Source organism: Perca flavescens, chromosome 24 (genome assembly GCF_004354835.1).
Source record: "Perca flavescens isolate YP-PL-M2 chromosome 24, PFLA_1.0, whole genome shotgun sequence".
In the NCBI taxonomy this organism is placed as follows: domain Eukaryota; kingdom Metazoa; phylum Chordata; class Actinopteri; order Perciformes; family Percidae; genus Perca; species Perca flavescens.
The window spans coordinates 15,451,872-15,470,276 of NC_041354.1; the positions used below are offsets into that span (position 1 = coordinate 15,451,872).

Sequence of the window (18,405 nt, forward strand, 5' to 3'; positions counted from 1 at the left end):
AACTACACCTATTCCAAACTCACACATGAGGTCTCTTCCTAAAAGATTTACAGGGCACACTGGAGAAAGCAGGAATGAGCATTTTGCCTTTCTATCAGGTGTGGGGTCAGTAGGGTCAGTGTGCACACAACTCATGGGTGTAGTGAATTTTTCTGGGATCACTGTGCCGCTAGCACTTTTTAGAAAAAACTTGTCTGCCTGAAAGTTTTTGACCTGGGAACAAATTTTTTATCAAAACTGAATTAATTGCCCCGCTTTCCACTAAAAATTCAATTGATTTCCCTTGTACATTCAACAATGTAGTGGGCATTTTCTTGTATGTATTGGATGAATACATAGAATAAGTCGGAGTGCTTTCCCTAATTTGTTCTTGTTCAAGATATTGTATAGCATCTAATACAACCTGTCTGTCGTGTTGGGAAAGTAACTGTGGCGTGCCAGGAAGCGTTTCTTCATTGCGAGCATGTGTGTGTGTGTGTCGGCATTACCTCCCTCAGCTGTTGTGGACACGGATCTCATCCCTTCTGCGCCACCACCACCACTCCCCTCCCCCGCATCACGTCAATCTGCGTGTTGGCCGTTGTTGCCCTGGTTCTGCCGTTCCATGTGGGGTTAGGACAGTTCTTTCTCCAGTGTCCTTTCTGGTGACAGTTGAAACATGTCTCTCGATCCCCCGAGGGAATACGGCCACGCACTTTTCCTTTGCCTTTGTTTCTGCCTTTTTCACGGCCTCTCGGTTTTCTGCTTGCCAGGTCTGCCACAGTGTTGATGAGTGTCAGCTGAGCCGCATCGTTCTTTTCACGTCTTTGTTTCTTATCTTGCTTGGCTGAGAGTGCCAGGTCTTGCATCTTCAACACCAATGCACCAATGCACAATCTTATTACCTCGTCCCTGATGTCTGGCAGGAGTCCCCTCATGAATGCGTCTTTTAGATGTGATTCCCATGACCCGATAACAACTCCCAAGTCATCTGGCTGTGGGATTCCGCTGTGTTGTTGGAAGACTTCATTCATCCGTAAGTAGAATACGTCTGTGGGCTCATTTTGCATCTGCCGGGTGTTGTTTATACGAGTCATGTCAGTACGGTCTGGATAAGTCTTTTCGAAGGCCGAGTACCAGCGTCACCATCGCAGTTTTGTAGGCTGCGTTAGCTGGGTCATTAAAGTCAGGGTGTGTGATGACGGGATCGGTATTCGCGTCGGCCGGAAAATACCGTTTTATTTTAGCATACTCCATTGGGCCCAGATTGTGGAGCAAGATTTGTCTTACTTCATGCATAGTGGGTGTGAAAGTCTCAAGAAATCTAAAAAGGCATAGGCCGAAGCGTTTGCCAGAGTCTTTGCATGGAGGCAGGTGCTCGGTGGATCTTTTGAGGTCATATTCTGACCAAGCTCGGTATATGAGACCCACTCCGGTTGCTGTCGGGACCTGGAGCATTGGACAGGAGAGCTCCACTTTTTCCTCCTCCGTCTCTTCTGGTGGTGGAGGGGCTGTCGCTTGTGTCACAGGGGCCACACTTGCGGATGGCTGTGCAGCACTGCTGCATGGCTCTGGTCTGTGTTTGGAAAGCCACGGCTGGGGGCTTAGGTCGTGTTGAAGCTCCTGCTGGTGGGGCTGTAGCTTCTTCGTGTGGTTGGAGGTATTGGGGGGGGGGGGGGGGAGTGGCAGCACATCCAGGATCAGATCAGCATCCCTTAAGCTCGGATAGAGAGGAGGGGAAAAATCAGTAAGAGGCTTCCTTGCCTGCTCTTCATCAGTGCTATTCATTTTTAACAGTGACATATGTTTCTGTATCTGTTTACTTTACCTGGTTTCAGCTTCTTTCATCCATAAGTTAAAACACTCCTTATTTTTCTCCACTTGTTCTAAATCACTCATCTTAATTTTGTCTTTCTTTCTCAGTTTTTTTCTTGTTCCTCTAATTCTTGTTTTAACACTTTGAGTTTGTACGTGCTAAAAGACCCATTTTCAGGAAACCAGTAAGTGTTGGACCAATACGGCAGACACCCCAGGCTTTTTGAGCCGTATTTTCGCACCATGTCATCCACCACGGATGACCACGGGGACATTCATTGGATGACCGTCAACGGTTGTCTCGCTGACACCAAACGTCTCTGCCACAACCCTGTATTCTGCACAGGTGGCCAACTTGTCCAATGCTACCTCTCTGCATTTAGCCAAAGAACTTAGCTTCTAAACTCTTTGATTTACTAAGCCGGTTTGCATTCTCCAACCACGCGTAACGTCAACTTGTGACGAAACTACGCTTTGCGTAAGTCTAGTTTATTTGCTGAAAACCAGTTGATGGAAACGCTTCTAATTTGCATTTTCTTTAAAAGTTTGCTTAAAATCCACTTGAAAATTAGATGGAAACATGACTATACGACTTGCTCGTACGATTATTACCCCCGAAAAACCAGCAGCGCCCAGAAAGTGTTTACAGCGGGGAGCAGGCTGATCTCAACAAGTGGCGTATGTATGACACGCCAATTCCATTTTGGCGTGTTATCAAAAAGGCATAATTGCTTTTCAGCGTGTTTATCAACGCCGTTTGGCCTCCATTGACTTACATTACCTTGCGATTGCGTGTCAGTTTACGCCATAGCGAAGTGTATGAAAGCCCAAAAATTGGCGTAGGGAGGTCGGTCAGGGTGGTGGATGGGTCAGACAACACAAGACTTTCACCCAGGAGACCGGGGATCGCGTCACGCGTCACGTTTCCTAATCCCAACCCTCGCTTTCTTCTGCTTAGAAATGGAGAAAGTATTGGATAGGATAGAACAACACAATGTAATTTTGCTAAAACTTAAAACATCACTTTCATCATTAATTTCACTTGTTTTCATTTTCAACAAATTGTGTATCCAAATACAATACGCATTTTCTATTGGCTCTTAAAGATTTGGATAGTCAAAACACAAATTGGTCTTGTAACAAGGGCTGGGAAGATTTTTTTCACAGAACCGTATGAAAATAAAGTGCAATACATTAACAATAAACTTGGAACAGGAAACAGGACAGAAATAAAGTGCAGTGCATAATGTATTTCTTAGAGCAACAAGTGCTCTACAGTGAGTTCAATATGTTTCTACTTCTAAACTGGCCTAAAGATTTCAACAAAGTACACAGTTGCCATTCAATGTGTGTTTAACGTAGATATCCATTTACCGAATGGAGAGGCAGCGATTGGCCGAACAGGCAGCATAGTGACAGTACTCTATGATCCAATGGAAATCAAATTTGTCAGATTGACAGCACTCTAGCCCAATGGATTGGGGGGCCCAGTAAAATTTCAGGGGGTGCAGATGCCACACCCTCTAGAGCGCCACTGCTGCGCATAGACACAGTTCTGTTGAGTACAAATGTAAAGTACTTGTACTTTGAGTTTTTTCCATTTCATGCTGCTTTGTACTTCTTCTCCACCCCATCTCAGACTAAAATTTACTTGCCCTGTTGTGTTTTTTTCAGGTGAGGGGAGTTGCTTGCGTCAACATCACGCCCTGAGATGATTGGTTCAACAGAGCTGTGTGACCCCCCCGCCCCTCTCCATTTCCACTACGCCTCCACCAATCACAGCAGCTTCAGACTGAGTGGGCGGAGCCGACAAACTACGCAAACAACGTCTTAAATGATTTAATTTCGGTGTTTGATTTCAATGTAAGCAAATCTCAGGGAATTCCCAGCTTTGATATTTTTGGCATTTTAAAATGAGTTTAGCTAGTTTAGTGAGGAAGCTCGAGGGTTAAAGGTCATACAGAGGAATAATAATAGATCCTTTTTAATAGCTTTAATGGGCAAATTTGAGAAATTTAAGGATTTAGTTCTTGATAAAATGAGATTTAAGAACTAAAATATTATCTTTTTAATCAATAACCGTCTCAGAGAGTCTCCTCACAGTCTGAGATAAAAAAAAATCTGTTTAATCATCATTTTAATGTTTGTATGAAAACAAATTGCGTGCGATTGTACTGTAGTCTTTTTTTTTTTTTTTTTTTTTTTTTCTCTGCCGAACCTTTTCTGCTAACAATTAAAGCATTTTCAAAACCACTGAAGGTGTCACAGAACATTATTTCCAAACCCATCAAAATCATAGAGGACAAGACAAGCTGCAGTTCAGACTCAGTATTTTTAAAGAAATCGCTCCGTTGCAGCTTCAACAAAAGGTTTAAATGTTACAGTTGTGGACAAAGTCCTCGGCAGTGGCGGAGCTAGAAAATCTGGAGGCATGGGAAGACGGTACACAGGAATCCCCCACATGGTTACCTTTGGTTGATCGTAACTACTGATAAAATAAGACACATTTGTAAATCTTTACATATCTATCTAGAACATAAACAGAAAATAGCCATTAACTGAAAATGTTAATGTTATTTTACTCCGTGATATGACGTGTTATGCTACTGTACTGCAAGTTATATGGAAGGAGAATAAAGACATACCACGTGGTCCAGGGGGAACCCTCTTCATCCCGTTTCATCTCCCTCTGCCTCCTCCTGATCACTCCAGTCCTCTGTCCCTCTCTCTCTCAATCTGCAGCCTCCCCTTCCTTCTTTGTTCACTTCTCCTGCTCTGACCCTCCTGACCTCTCCAGTTAACTGCCTTCTCCTTCTTTACTTCCCTCTTTCTCTTCCTCATTTTGCAAGAAAACTGGCAACCCTCCCACTTTTATCTTTCCTTTACACTTTAAGGCGTCAGCTAATCTCTCCAACCGTACTGTGGCCTGTGCTCAATCGCTCCACTCTTTGCCAGGATGCAGACCACCACAGCTGGCTCGCTGTGTGTGAGCCAGACTGTGTGGATTTGAGGGTCAAGGGTAATAAGATTACATTTACAATTATTCACTTTTCCTTATTGCAATGCTTTGACAAGCTTATGGACATAGTGGCGCCTTATTTTTACAGGGGGGGGAGCTGTAGATCCTCCCCTGGTAGGCAGACAGGCAGAGATTCTATGGCACAGGAAAAGAAGGTTAGAAGCAAATCAGATGGAATACACAAAGAAATATACTGGAATGCACAATTCTGGTGACCAAGCTGTTCCACCAGCACTGTAGCTGAGACAAGGATGTGACCAGCAGTGAGTGGTTGCTAAGGTGCAGCGTTTATTAGTGGATGGGTTGCAGGTGTGCAGCTTGGAGCAGGTGAACCAGCTTGGCACCAATCAGGAGCCGGGAGAGAGGGAGGGAATCACCACGGCAACAACACAGACAACAACTTTTACCTGTAACCACACACTTTAACTTTGATCGGAATACGTTCTCCACCGGTGGTTAGTACATCGTTCAGGTCAACGAGTGAGAAAGCCGATCAGACATCAGACTTTTCGGAAGTTTAACACCCTCACATGACATAATTGAATACTGGAAATGTAACATTACGGCGGTGACCTTATGCTGCGTTCATGTAGAAACCGTACCGGAAACCCGACCCTCGTTGACCTAGGTCCCGATGCTGAGAAGGGAACAGCGAAAAGACCCTGCCCTGAAGTAGGAACTGAAAGAGTTACAGGAACTGCAGCCAGAGGAACTTAAAAATCCCCAAATTGGTCCAGTCGGAACACGAGAAAAAAAAAAAAAAAAAAAAAAGAGTTCTAGGAATTTTATGTTCTAGGAAGTGCAAAAATCCATCCGGTCGGAAAGCGGCTAATGTGGCTGATTGGACCTTTCCCAGGACTGTGTGGGTGTGGTTGGACTGAGTGATTGACATCTTCCTGAGTCCACTGTTAGTGTTCTTGCACCTGTTAGGGCGGGACAAATGACAGCTTTGTCATCCTTATTGGCTGAAAGAATTTTTGACCTAATAAGTTCCCATCAAAGCTCCGGCCCACCTTCAACCTGAAAATGAGTCTAATCAGCCTGAATGACTCAAAGCACCTTGGTGGGTGTTCAGAGGCTTTAAAGGAGGACGCTGACTCAGCTGATCTGATATGCTCGGGCAGATCGTTCCAGGGACACTTTGTCCCCTGTAGTTTTTGAGCCGGGACCCCGGAACAGACCGACAACCTCTGCCCGAGGATCTCAAGGTGTACGGTGCCAGGAGGTCAGAGATATAGCAGGGTGCCAAGCCATGAAGAGCCTTAAAAGTGAGGAGTAAAATCTTAAAATCTGTTCTCTATTCTTTATTTCAGCATCAGTAAATCTGTGATCGACCCCGCGGCCTGTTAAAGAAAGACGTGAACGGGCATCTATCCAAATTCCCGTGTCATGAAAGGCACAAGGCCAGCATGCTCTGATTAGACTGGCTCAAGCCTCGCTTTATCGGTTATCCTGGATTTAGGAAATCCTGCCTTGTGAAATAGACCCCAGCTTTTAACATAGAAAAGTCTGTCTTTAAGTGAACTCTTTCAGTCCGGGTGCCTCTAGCTGGAGCTCACTTCTCTTATTTGATAGCTCCTCGGCCCAGGGCTGAACCAGAAGTTGTTCCGGCCCCCTCCTTTGTGAACGCCATCTCAAAGCTCTCATTCCTGCCCCGAGGAGCGAGAATGGAGGACCGAGGAAGGATCACCAAGGAGGGAGGACACACGAGAGCAGCCTTCCCCCGGAAGCCGTCGCTAACTCAGCCCATACAGCTGACGAGGAAAGGACATCTCATCCCTCTAAAACACAATTCCTCCCCCCCGTCCCCATGATTTCTTCGTATCTCTCCCGTGCTTCCTCGGTGGGATGGCCTAAGACACGAAAAAAAGGGAATGCTATTTAAGGGAAGTGAGACGCAGCTTCTGTGTTTGAATCTATCAATCCGACAGCATGTTAAACAGCTCATACAAGATGAAAGAGAATTGAACTTTTTAAAATTACAGAGGTCCTCAAGGAGGTGCTGTGGCTTAGTTGGTTAAAGTGCCTGTCTAGTAAACAGGAGATCCCAGCAGTGCCTTGTTGTTGGGACTTTTTACCAGCCAGTTTTTGTTTTTGCCTCATAAAAGGTGAAAAACAGGACATGCTGTGTCTCTATGATCCTATCCTGTACTAATCATGGTAGCATACTCTTGGACACGTGCTGTAGTAGGGGGGCCCGCCTTGATAATCCTGCATAGGGGCCCGGTGTTGGATCGTTACACCGTATATGTAACACATTTCTACTGCATAAGTGACCAAATTTAAAGATTTATTCATCTTTCCAACGGTGAAATATCCCTTTAATAATGAACATTAGCATAAAACTTAGGGTGACCAGATTAAGTGCTTGCACACGCTTTTTAACGTCATCATCTAATATTAAGTGTTTTTTTACTGTAAAATTAACAGAATTGCAGCAACAGCCTTTTTCAGCTTAGTGTGAGATTTATGTTGAGATTATTTCTAATTTTTTGAAGTGTTATTTATTCCAATAACACCAAAAGAATTAAATGATTTATTGAAAATTTTGAGCATTAAACACTTCATTTCCTGCATTCTGGTGAATTTGTATGCCCCTATTTCGACCTTTTTCTGAATCAATGTATGCTGCAAATATCTTTATGTAAAGAGAAACACAGGTTACAATCCAAATATAAAAACATAATGGAATATATTGAAGTAAGGCTCTCATGCATTCTGTAGTGCGTTCATCTATTTATTCTCCTGTAGATTGACTTTTCTAATTATATATATTAGTCAGCACACATGTAGCCTAGGCATCATTTACCCCTCTCTCCTGTTTTGCATCTTTTGTTGAGGAAGTAACCTCCTTAAATGTGCATATGACAATTATTCACCTCAATGATACGTTAATTCATTTTAATTCATTAATAAACCCCTGGACTGTAATATTTCAGATGTTTGAGCAAGATTTCTGCTCATGTCCAAAATTGTGCACATTCAAAATACATCTGTGTTCTCTGAGATTTGGAGGAGTCGTGATATTTTGAGAAAAATAAAGTTATAATAGGCTATTACAGGTATAACTCACTATTATTTCAGAAAAGAATCTACCTGCACCATAGTCTGCTGTGCATTAGGTGATTGCTCTGCTGATACAATAGATCTCTGAACCTTCTGACAGACACAGAGCCCCGTTTGGGCCTCTGGTCTCTGAATGAGACAAATAGTTTAGCTAGAGAAGTGGATGTCCGCTGCTATACGTCGGAGGTGGAAACCCGAAACTACTGCAGAAATACACGGAGCACAAACGCAACGCATCTGCCGCAGCATGTCAACAGCTGTCCAGCATTTTACAGCGAGAGTGGACACCAAGAGATCCACCGGTCTGCTTCAGAGCTCCGTGTGTCTGAGTCTGAAACGTAGACTGGAAACATCACGTCACAAAACTTCAAACTAAATTATTATTAGTGCGCTTCTAAACTTTGTGTTGATGGCATCAACGTATTAGACTGATTTGGCTATGATTCCTCCAAAAAATGAAACCTTTCACAGGGCTTTCCTCATGTAGAAACGGTTGCTAGTCCATGTTGCTAGGTGACCGCAACAAATACAGCATGGTTGGGACCCTGCACGTAGTGGCCCGTTCTATTTGCCGCGGAAAAATAAACTGGACAAAGTTACATTCGGGGCTATACTCAAAACATTTGGGGCCGAAGCCCGGGCAAAATCGGCAGACGCCGCTCCTGGTGTAAACCGGGACATTTTAGCGTCCCGACAGGCTTTTGTCGGGACTCGGGACATGGAATTCAAAACCGGGACGTCTGGACACCCTAATAAAACTGTAAGTCGTACTGGTATTCCTAAAGATAACGTGACTTACCTTGCCACCTGCTACTGAAGTAGTAGAGCACAACATAAGGCCTGAAACCTGATTTGATTTTCATAGTCAACTTAGATTGCAACGGGGACTCATCTTCGGACAAAACCATCAAGACCCAGTGGGAAGACCCTGCCTTACTGCATCATGGTTATGCGGAGCTGCCCACCAAAACCAAAGAAGTCTGTCATCAAGCAACACAGTGCAGTGTGGCAACTAATATTCTTCTAAATGATTCAGACTCATTACTGTACAGTACGCTGGCATTCTACTTCAAACATTTGAATTCAATCATTTGATTTCAATCAAATGAATGCAAGGAAAGTTGCTTCATGAAATTGACTTTAAGATTTGTATTGGTTTATTATTTATTGACTGTAAACAAAAGAAAAATGTGACTCTGTCATTACTGCACAATTCCTCCAAGTACCTAACTAAAAAACTAAAAATCCCTTTCCTTACCAGAGGCAATATAGCGTGCAGTAACTTCTTAATCATGTTGATTACTCACGGACGTCCAGTGATCACTGGTTAATGAGACTCGCGTTTGCACTTTGCAGCAGTTCCAGTTGATTTCTCCGTGTCGTACAGGCTGTGTACGCGTGAAACTACCGTTCCCCTCGGCGGGAAGATGTAAAAGACGGGTCAGAACATGCCAACCGTAGTACGTCTTTAAGACCCGAGAATCCAAATATTATTTATCCAAAATAGTGCTTTGTCTGAGCCCAGTAGCATCAACCTGAGTCACGTTAATTAGCTCGTAGGCGATAGCGCAAGCTTGACGCGCTTCGGTGCTATTTTAATTCGGCTTTACACAATGTGCATCTGGCTTTTGACTTGTCTAATGAGCTGTCCAGGAGTTTTGGAAACTAAAAAGCGCCATTCAGAATTGTGTTGCTGTTGTCTTTCTCCGCCATGCCTGCAGCCTGCAGCAGCAGGATGTGTTACGAGGAAGTACGGCAGCTTGATGATAAGTAAAGGTGCGGCAAAGGGTCAAAATAGTAGCCCGTTGGGCACGACATGCCAGACCGTGGATTCACAATTAGAGACCTACTCTTTGAAAAGGAAAGTTAACCTAGTCATACCCTCATTCACAAAAAAAAGGTGCAAAACCTACTGAAGAGCAGGTCACTTCCACTAGAGGAATTGCAGATGTTAGAATATATGTGGAAAGGGCCATCAGGCGCCTGAAGGGGTTTAAAATCTTATCACAAGTAGTGTCTCCCAAAAGTAGACAAAATTCTACGTATACGTTCTGCCCTTGTGAATTTGCGGGGTGATCCCAGGGGGGAGAGTTCAGGGGGAAGCAATGGGAAATGTGAACTTCAGTGCAGCTTCAAGTAAACTCAAGAATTGTAATGTAGAAGTAATGAAAACACATTAGATATTTGTAATTGTTGAAATGTCCATGTCCGACATTGTCAGTAGATATTTATTTTTTTTTTTTTATCAACCTGAAAACATGGACATGGAAATGGACTACCTCAAGCGGTAGTCTATGAACACGTCTATGTTTTTTTTCCTGCTTGGCAAGCTGACCGGACATGACATGGGGGCATGGCAGCATCGACGATTACATTTTTTTATTTGAAATTCGAGATTGTGACAGTTGAGGTGGTTCGGGCATCTGGTAAGGATCCCCCTGGGCGCCCTCCTAGGGAGGTGTTCCAGGTACGTCCAGCTGGGAGGAGGCCTCGGGGAAGACCCAGGACTAGGTGGAGGGATTATATCTCTAACCTGGCCTGGGAACGCCTCGGGATCCCCCAGTCGGAGCTGGTTAATGTTGCTCGGGAAAGGGAAGTTTGGGGTCCCCTGCTGGAGCTGCTCCCCCCCGCGACCCGACACCGGATAAACTGGACGAAGATGGATGGATGGTGACTTAATTGACACCCTTATTAAAAGGGGCCTATCTCATTTTCCAAATATGTGACTCCTTGATCCTCTGTGGAAGTCTTTTTACCCGTAAACAAAGAGGTATGAGAGAGAGAGAGAGAAAATAGATCCTTCTTTTCAGCGTTTCTCTTGATTCAATGAAAAAGCTGACTAAATTGACCAAAAGATTCTTCTTTAAACCCATTTATTTATGTTTAAGTTGTTTACAATCAAGCCACAAAAAGACACCTTAAAACATAACGACTTATTTTGAAAAAAGTGTCCCCCATATAAAAAGAAATACAACGCTTTTGTACACTTGTTAAACTAGCTGATCATAATGTAAATTAGTGAGCCACTGGTAAAGCTCATCTGCTCACCCTGACAGCCACACCCCTCCAAAAATATGAACTAAGCTCAACACACTTCCCCGAGACTCTCCAGCTGACTGTCCCTGGTCTCCCTGAGACCCTCCACCTGACTGTCCCTGGTCTCCCTGTTCCTCAGTTATTTCGGTCTCCTTTGCCTGTGACATAGCAATGTTAGTATTTCCATAAGCGGCCATTCTTAGGTCGGTTTTTCTTTTCTCAGTCATTTTATCTGGGCAACAACAACACAAATGTTTAACGCCAGATGTGTGAATATGAATTAGGTTCATAGGTTCGCCACGCGGTCATATTATAAGTATAAAATTATCTTGCGGCCTCCACATAAATATTAGGTTTCGTCTGGGTCTGGGTTCTGATCTGATTTAATTCCAAACAGACAGCTTTGTCAAAGCAGTTTGGGCTTCAGATAGCTTTTACAAATCATGTTCCACTATGAATGTGCACACATGTATTGTTTGTATCACGGTCGGTCAGTAAAGGCACAGTCGCAGTCTTAACGGTAGCCGTCGTTGCCGGTAACGTACTCGTATGACAGAGAGCACGGACCAAAGCTTTGTGATTAGCAACTAATGACCAGCAAGCACTGTCTTACTGCTGCCGTCCAAAACATGCGTTGCAGAAGCAGCAACTGGCTTCCTCAATTTGAGACACCAAGTGCTAAACGGCTTCCCGTCTCCACCCTTTTCTTCTTGTCCTCTATTCATGCCCAGCGCCATTTGTTTTAACTACTTTCTCAACTAAAGCTGCCTGTATGTACATGCTCCAAGTTTGATAAACTTTGCCTCCATTTTTATTAGATCCATGAAATAACTGGCCTTTGAAAATAAACATCTGCCTGCCTCTATGGGAATTTAACATAGGGGTGTACTCACTTTCGTTGCCAGCGGTTTAGACATTAATGGCTGTGTGTTGAGTTATTTTGAGGGGACAGCACATTTACTTAATACTTTACATTGTAGCAAAGTGTAATTTCTTTTTCCCATTAAAAGATATAATGAAATATTTACAAAAATGTGAGGGGTGTACTCACTTTTGTGAGCTACTGCATATTTAACTGCAGCAAACCCACTGGTCGGTCACTTAACATCTTATTGAGCAAAACACAGCTGTAGATCTTCAATATTAACCCTAATATCAGTTCACACACACAAGGTTTTGAGAAAAGAAAAACCTCATCCGATGTTTAATGTGAATAAAATGGCCTTAAACCGCCTACTTACATTCCACAACTAACGTTATTGTAGCATTACGGTTGTATGTTCTCTCTCATTCTCTCCCGGTGGGGACGGGACGGGACTTAAAAAGCATTTTTGGGGGTTTGTATCGTTTTACTACTTACACAGATATTTTAAGTATACATCATCATGTTATTTACAATACACAGCATGGTTTTTAATGATATTTCTGATTTACGCCTATGCAGGCCTGTAGTTGCTATAACGTTACGGATTGGGCCGGTCAGATCATACAAATTAACATTGATTAAAAGCGTGTGTGTGAAATAACGCACAATTGACAAGGAACATATTAACGTTCTCTAAAATGTGAACATAGCGGATCTCCTGTCGGACATAAGAACTCCGTTTGAAAGTGCGTCTGAGAGACGCTCGAGAAACATCAGCGACTTCATTGGGCCTATTTCAGAAGTAAAAGGTCTAGTTCGGTTTGTCGCTGTCAAGTTTACAACCTTCGCTGGTTTTTGCTGCTTAATACGTCCGACGGTATCAGCTGCAGTGACATTTCTGCGTGCGCTGGAAGGTTTACAAGCAGCCTCTCTCATTAAAAGAGAGGTAAATCATTATAGAAAACACTCCTAGGCTACATCAACACAATACATTATTTAAAAAGCAAAGCAGCCTACAGTGATGAAGGGACAGTGAAATGGCCATGTGGGTCTCTAAATCGGAGAAAATAATTCATTTAAGTGGGTGGGAGATGGATGATTTTAAGCTTACAGGCGGATTCGTATTAATAATAATAATAATATAGTCTGTATGTGTGTGTCTAAGTGTGTATAAAATAGGCCTACTGTAGCCTTTACATTTGTATAGTTCTTTTCATACAAACATTTGACTAACTGAAACAACTTGATTGACTAAACAAACATTACGACAATATAGGTCAAGATGGCATTCAAAGTAAATCAATACATTAATAGAAGTTAAACAGTTAACGGCTTTGCTTAGCTGCTGTTGCCATGCTAATGCTGGCCCGAGTTGGTTACATTATCAGGAGGAAGAACTCCTTGGTTTCGTGAGAAAGCCAGGCTGGGAGAATTGTGGTTCTGAGGTCAAATGATTCAGTCTCCATTGTGCTGTATTTCCAATCCTGCCGGCTGGATAAAGCCGGTAGCTTCGGTTATTGTGGTTAACTTGGTGATAACCTCTTCTGTTCTTTTGTTTAGGTGCAGGCACTCACATCAACTGCTAGAGTAGAGTTTGTGTTGGGCTACTTTCAGTAGGCCACGCGTTAGCTAAGAGCTGATCTGGACCCCGGCTGAGAGATGCAGTAGAGACTTAAGGGAGACTGAGTTGGGTGGCAGTTCCTTGTGATTTAACCCTTGTGTGGTCCTTCGGGTCCTTGTGACCCAAAGGACAAAACAAGGGTTAATACAGCACCTTAGTGCTTGTTGGTACAAAATTTTGCCCAGCTTAAACAGTGTTTAAATGTGCTCTAGAAACAAACTTTCTTACTTACTTTACAAGAGACAGGGTTTAGAGAGCAATTCTCAACAAAATAAACGGAAGTACATAACCCTTGTGTTGTCCTTTTGGGTCCCGGTGACCCAAAGGACAACACAAGGGTTAAGAATAGCTGCCATTTAGAAGAGAGCTGGGGTTGCACGGACTGACTCTTTCATTTCCCAAGAAGTCCAGTTCATGGGATACCAACAGACACATTAACTTCGTAATCCAACACATTTTTTAACACCTATCACAATCATATTCGAGACATTTTAAAGCCTAAATTTTTTAAGGACCCAGAATATACACTTTACATTTTCAGTGTTTAAACCTCACTGAGGTTCTCTGCCCTCCTTATGGACTACAGCTCCACTTCACACAGCTAAATGGTCTCTCCCCTCTGTGTGGGTTCTCATGTGTCTATGTAAAGTTCGACTCACTGTAAAAGCTTTCTTACAGACTGAGCAGCTAAACGGCTTCTCTCCAGTGTGGATTCTCATGTGTTGCTGTAAATGGCCACTCATTGTGAAAGTTTTCTTGCAGAAGGGGCAGCTAAACGGTTTCTCTCCAGTGTGGGTTCTCATGTGGGCCTTTAAATGTCCTCTCTCTGTGAACGCTTTCTCACAGACTGAGCAGCTAAACGGTCTCTCTCCAGTGTGGATTCTCATGTGTGCGTGTAAATTTTCCCTCATTGTAAAAGCTTTCCTACAGACTGAGCAGCTAAATGGTCTATTTCCTGTGTGGATTCTCATGTGTCTTTGTAAATGTGCACGATCTGTAAAGGCATTCTTACAGACTGAGCAGCTAAATGGTTTCTCTCCTGTGTGGATCCTCATGTGTTTCTGTAAATGTCCACTCTGTATAAAAGCTTTATTACAGACTGAGCAGCTAAATGGCCTCTCTCCTGTGTGGATTCTCATGTGTGCCTGTAAATTTTCACTCATTGTAAAAGCTTTCTCACAGACCGAGCAGCTAAATGGCCTCTTTCCTGTGTGGGTTCTCGTGTGTCTTTGTAAATGTGCACTGTCTGTAAAAGCTTTCTTACAGACTGAGCAGCTAAATGCTTTCTCACCAGGACCACATCTTGAATCACTAACAGGGACTTCCTCATTATTCAGAGAGTCTAAACCTGACTGAGGTTCTCTGGTCTTCTTCCAATCAGCACTGTCATCAGTCTCAGGTTCAGAAGAGTCTCCATTCTTGTCGTCCTCATCGGGTTGTGAACGCGAACTGTTAATGGCTGGTTCTGGTCCTCCACAGTCCTCTCCATCAGCTTCTGTTTTCATCTCTACGGTTTGTCTTTGATTAAACTGTGATAACTGAAGTTCCTCTTTATCATCCTCACTCTTCACACAGACCGGAGTGAATGTGAACTTGGTGATATCGGTCTCCTCCAGCCCTTGAAGCTGCTCTTCATCCTGACTGATTGAGAGTTCCTCCTGTTCCTCTTTAATGTGTGGGGGCTCTGGCTCTTCCTGGTCCAGACTGGAGCTCCACTCCTGCTGATGTTCTTCCCCAACAATCACTTTCTGGACATCGAAAGGTAAAGCTGAAACACAAAACAACCATTAAATGTGAATCTTAACCGTAATTTGCTACTTAGCCAATTTCATTAATTCTTCCGAACACAAGTTCATGATGACATCATCTGTTTTACCACGGGTCCCTAAAGTCGATCATACACTACTGAGCACAACTCTCCTCGCTGCTGACTTTTTAGCCAAGAGCTTGTACACTTCCATTCTGAAAACTCAAGCCCCATCTCTGCTCTCCAACTCGCTGTAAAAGCTGTGCCCTCAGAGAAGCAATCATTGGAAACTTGGGGGGAATTTGACAGGACCGCAGTATTAGTTCACCGCACTTTATTATGTTAGGTTGAAGGCATAGCAATGCACATATTTACCTTAGACTTAATTGTTGCTTAAATGTTTTGTCAGAACCTGTGGTTCTGACAAAACAATGAAAGCACAGAGATGATGGCGTCCAACACAATCCACAAATAACAATTTGTATTATACATACTGAAAAATGAACAAATTAACTAAATTGCTCAGGTTTACCTTCATATCAAACTAAAGTGCACAACACACCTTAACATAATGTCCATAAATGTACATTTAAAAAGGCCAAAACATCAATAATTATACTTATAATGACAATATGCAGCCAGTAAAAGCAGTGAGAAAGCACCACTGAGTATTATACATAAATGTATAATTCCTATAGCATACATAGTATTATTACTTGGTGCTCTATAGTGGCAAAAAGCAAAATTAAATTGAAATGGTCGAAGAGCACCGCCCATTATCAATTAAACGATTATCCCGGTCAAATAATGCCCACTAGCATTTTATGCATGAGTTAGCAAGAGTAAAATGAGGATACAAAATACATACATTTTTATTCCCAACTTGTACATACATTTGTACATTCTTGATGGGCAGGGCTGCAGACTGCGACCAATTTTTGAGACGGTGCGAGTACATTTTAAAACTACTCGCACTACTCGAGTCTGCCAGGGTTGGCCAATGTGTTTGAGAGAGGGGGAGGGTCCGTGAATGATTAGTTACTGCGTGGGTAGGTAGGGGACATCCTCAGCAGTGAAACGCGGAACGAGGGCTGGAGCTATGAGCTAGCTAGGTGGAAAGCTAACGCTAGCCGGCCACCTGTTCCATCAATCCTGCTTGCAAGTGTCCGCTCATTAGACAACAAACTGGACTACATCCAACTTCAACGAAACTCCCAACGCGAGTTCAGAGACTGCCGTGTTTTTGTTGTTGTGGAAACATGGCCATGCAACAGTGTACCGGACTATCCAGCTACCAGGCCTGCTGCTCTGTCGCTGGGTAAGACTCGTGGAGAGGTGGGCTGTGTTATCACGGACTGGTGCAGAAATGGGGTGCTTGTATCCAACTAACTGCTAACCGCTGGTGGAGTTTGTGACTGTTAAATGGCGACCATTCTACATTCCACGCAAATTTACAGCTGTGTTTATACTCTGGGTTTACAGCCCACCAAGCGCTAATGCTAGTATGCGTTAGCTGAACTTTACAGAGCCTATAATGTGTGTGCACTAAATGTAACCTGTTGAGTTGAATGCTGTCTCACTGTATTTCTGTCTGTAAACGGTAGGCGTGGCTTGGGAGTGGACTCTAAAGCAGCGAAGCAAGTGCATTCGGGGATTTAGTGTCTTTCATCCACATGAGCCAAAAACACATTTTCTGTCTTTTCTCAGCCTAGAAGCCACCAATTTCTAAGATGAAATTCACATTTTTTTACTACATAAGTGACACGATTTAAAGATATATTAATCTTTCCAACGGTGAAATATCCCTTTAAGAGACGCAAAGAGAGGAGACCACTTCTTTGGAAAAAATAAATCCATATAGGCTGCTAAGTATATAAATCTTACCTCGTAAAAACAAATAGTGCTTGTGAGTGTCTTGAGCTCATTAGTCTCTGGCTACCGCATTACTTAATATTTCCCACACTGGCTGTTAATAGTTAGATACCCCCTATCCATGGAAGTCTAAATACAGATATTGCTATTTCAGTGTATATATTAAAAAAAAAAAAAAAAAAAAAATCGTCCGATATTAGGCATTTTTCAAAAACTATCGGTATTGGCATTTATAATGGCCGATAAATGAATATTTAAAAAATTAAATAAAAACGGACGAAACACCCTTCAACCATGTTATGAGTGTTGGCGTTGTATAGTCTGTCCACCAGATGGCACTCTACAACGTCCCTCTTGGCAACACTCGTGTTTAACCCTTTAAGTTTCATATCTTAAGTTTGTATTTTTATACATTTTATTTATCAGAACTTTAATATATTTTGATGTTCCTCTGTTATGTTGGATAATAAAACAAAAGTTTATTTTTAAACTGAATTATATTATTTTAGTGAGGACTCAAATAACTAATGTTAGGGAAATCTGTGTTTTGTTATGCGTTTCTGTATAAAAAAAATTAACCGTTTATACATCAGTCGACATATCGGAATATCGGATTTTTAAATCATTAAATATTCGTATTGATATCGGCCTTAAAAATCCTTTATCGGTCGGACTCCAGTACAGACTTGAGCAGGTGAGATAAAACATGCACTGGAGTCCGGTACAGGAGCCCCGCCCAAAGGAAGCAGAGATTGAGGGTGTGATAAAAAATAATAGTTGACTAATCTAAAAAAAAAAAAAAAAAAAAAAAAAAAAATCAACAGATTAGTCGACTACCAAAGTAATCATTAGTTGCAGCCCTATGTGATACTAACTCCTGACAATAATTCCAAAATGATGGACTAATTGATTGTATCTATAAATATTAATGCAAGACTGCAGACTAATGGCAACAACTGTGGTTGGTTCTTGACCAGGTTTACCAAAATATATATATTTTTTTCTTACTTTGATAGAACACAGTCAGGAGGCCAACAGTGTGTATATTCTCTTTCTCATGCACAGAAAGATGGTGAGTAGCAACCACCTACCACACAATGTTCACCTGTCGTGTCACGTGATCTAGGATCGAATATCGAAAAAAAAAAAAAAAAAAAAAAAAAACTGTTTCCACATGGATTATTATTACTGTCGCAGGATGGGCTTAAACTGTACTGTAATACATACTGATAGCTATTATTTCACTCCTTTGATAGTACATTAAAGTCATTGCTTTGTACGGACAGCTGCATTGATTATGTTCAACAGAGCAAGCAGCCGAGTTCACTTGTTTAGCGTCTTACAAATGCTACAAGCCTATAACCGTAAAGGCAATGTTTATGTAT

At 42.5% G+C, this 18,405-nt stretch overlaps 3 protein-coding genes across 4 annotated transcripts in view; 1 reads left to right on the forward strand and 2 right to left on the reverse strand.

Moving 5' to 3' along the window:
- LOC114550698 (coagulation factor XIII A chain) overlaps window positions 1–3,965 on the forward strand; it is a 144,070-nt gene extending 140,105 nt beyond the window's left edge. The window contains exon 18 of the mRNA XM_028571470.1: window positions 3,469–3,965. Within this exon, the coding sequence (XP_028427271.1) occupies window positions 3,469–3,504 (36 nt within the window). The 3' untranslated portion in view covers window positions 3,505–3,965. The remainder of the gene's footprint in view (window positions 1–3,468) is intronic.
- LOC114550677 (zinc finger protein 2 homolog) overlaps window positions 1–18,405 on the reverse strand; it is a 393,410-nt gene that overhangs the window by 182,954 nt on the left and 192,051 nt on the right. The gene's annotated exons all lie outside the window — the stretch shown is intronic.
- LOC114550699 (zinc finger protein 271-like) overlaps window positions 13,691–18,405 on the reverse strand; it is a 160,025-nt gene continuing 155,310 nt past the window's right edge. The window contains exon 2 of one of the 2 annotated variants that reach the window (XM_028571471.1): window positions 13,691–14,647. In XM_028571471.1, the coding sequence (XP_028427272.1) occupies window positions 13,995–14,647 (653 nt within the window). In that variant the 3' untranslated portion in view covers window positions 13,691–13,994. Of the gene's footprint in view, window positions 15,170–18,405 lie in introns of both variants that reach the window. The other variant, XM_028571472.1, reaches the window with a different exon arrangement.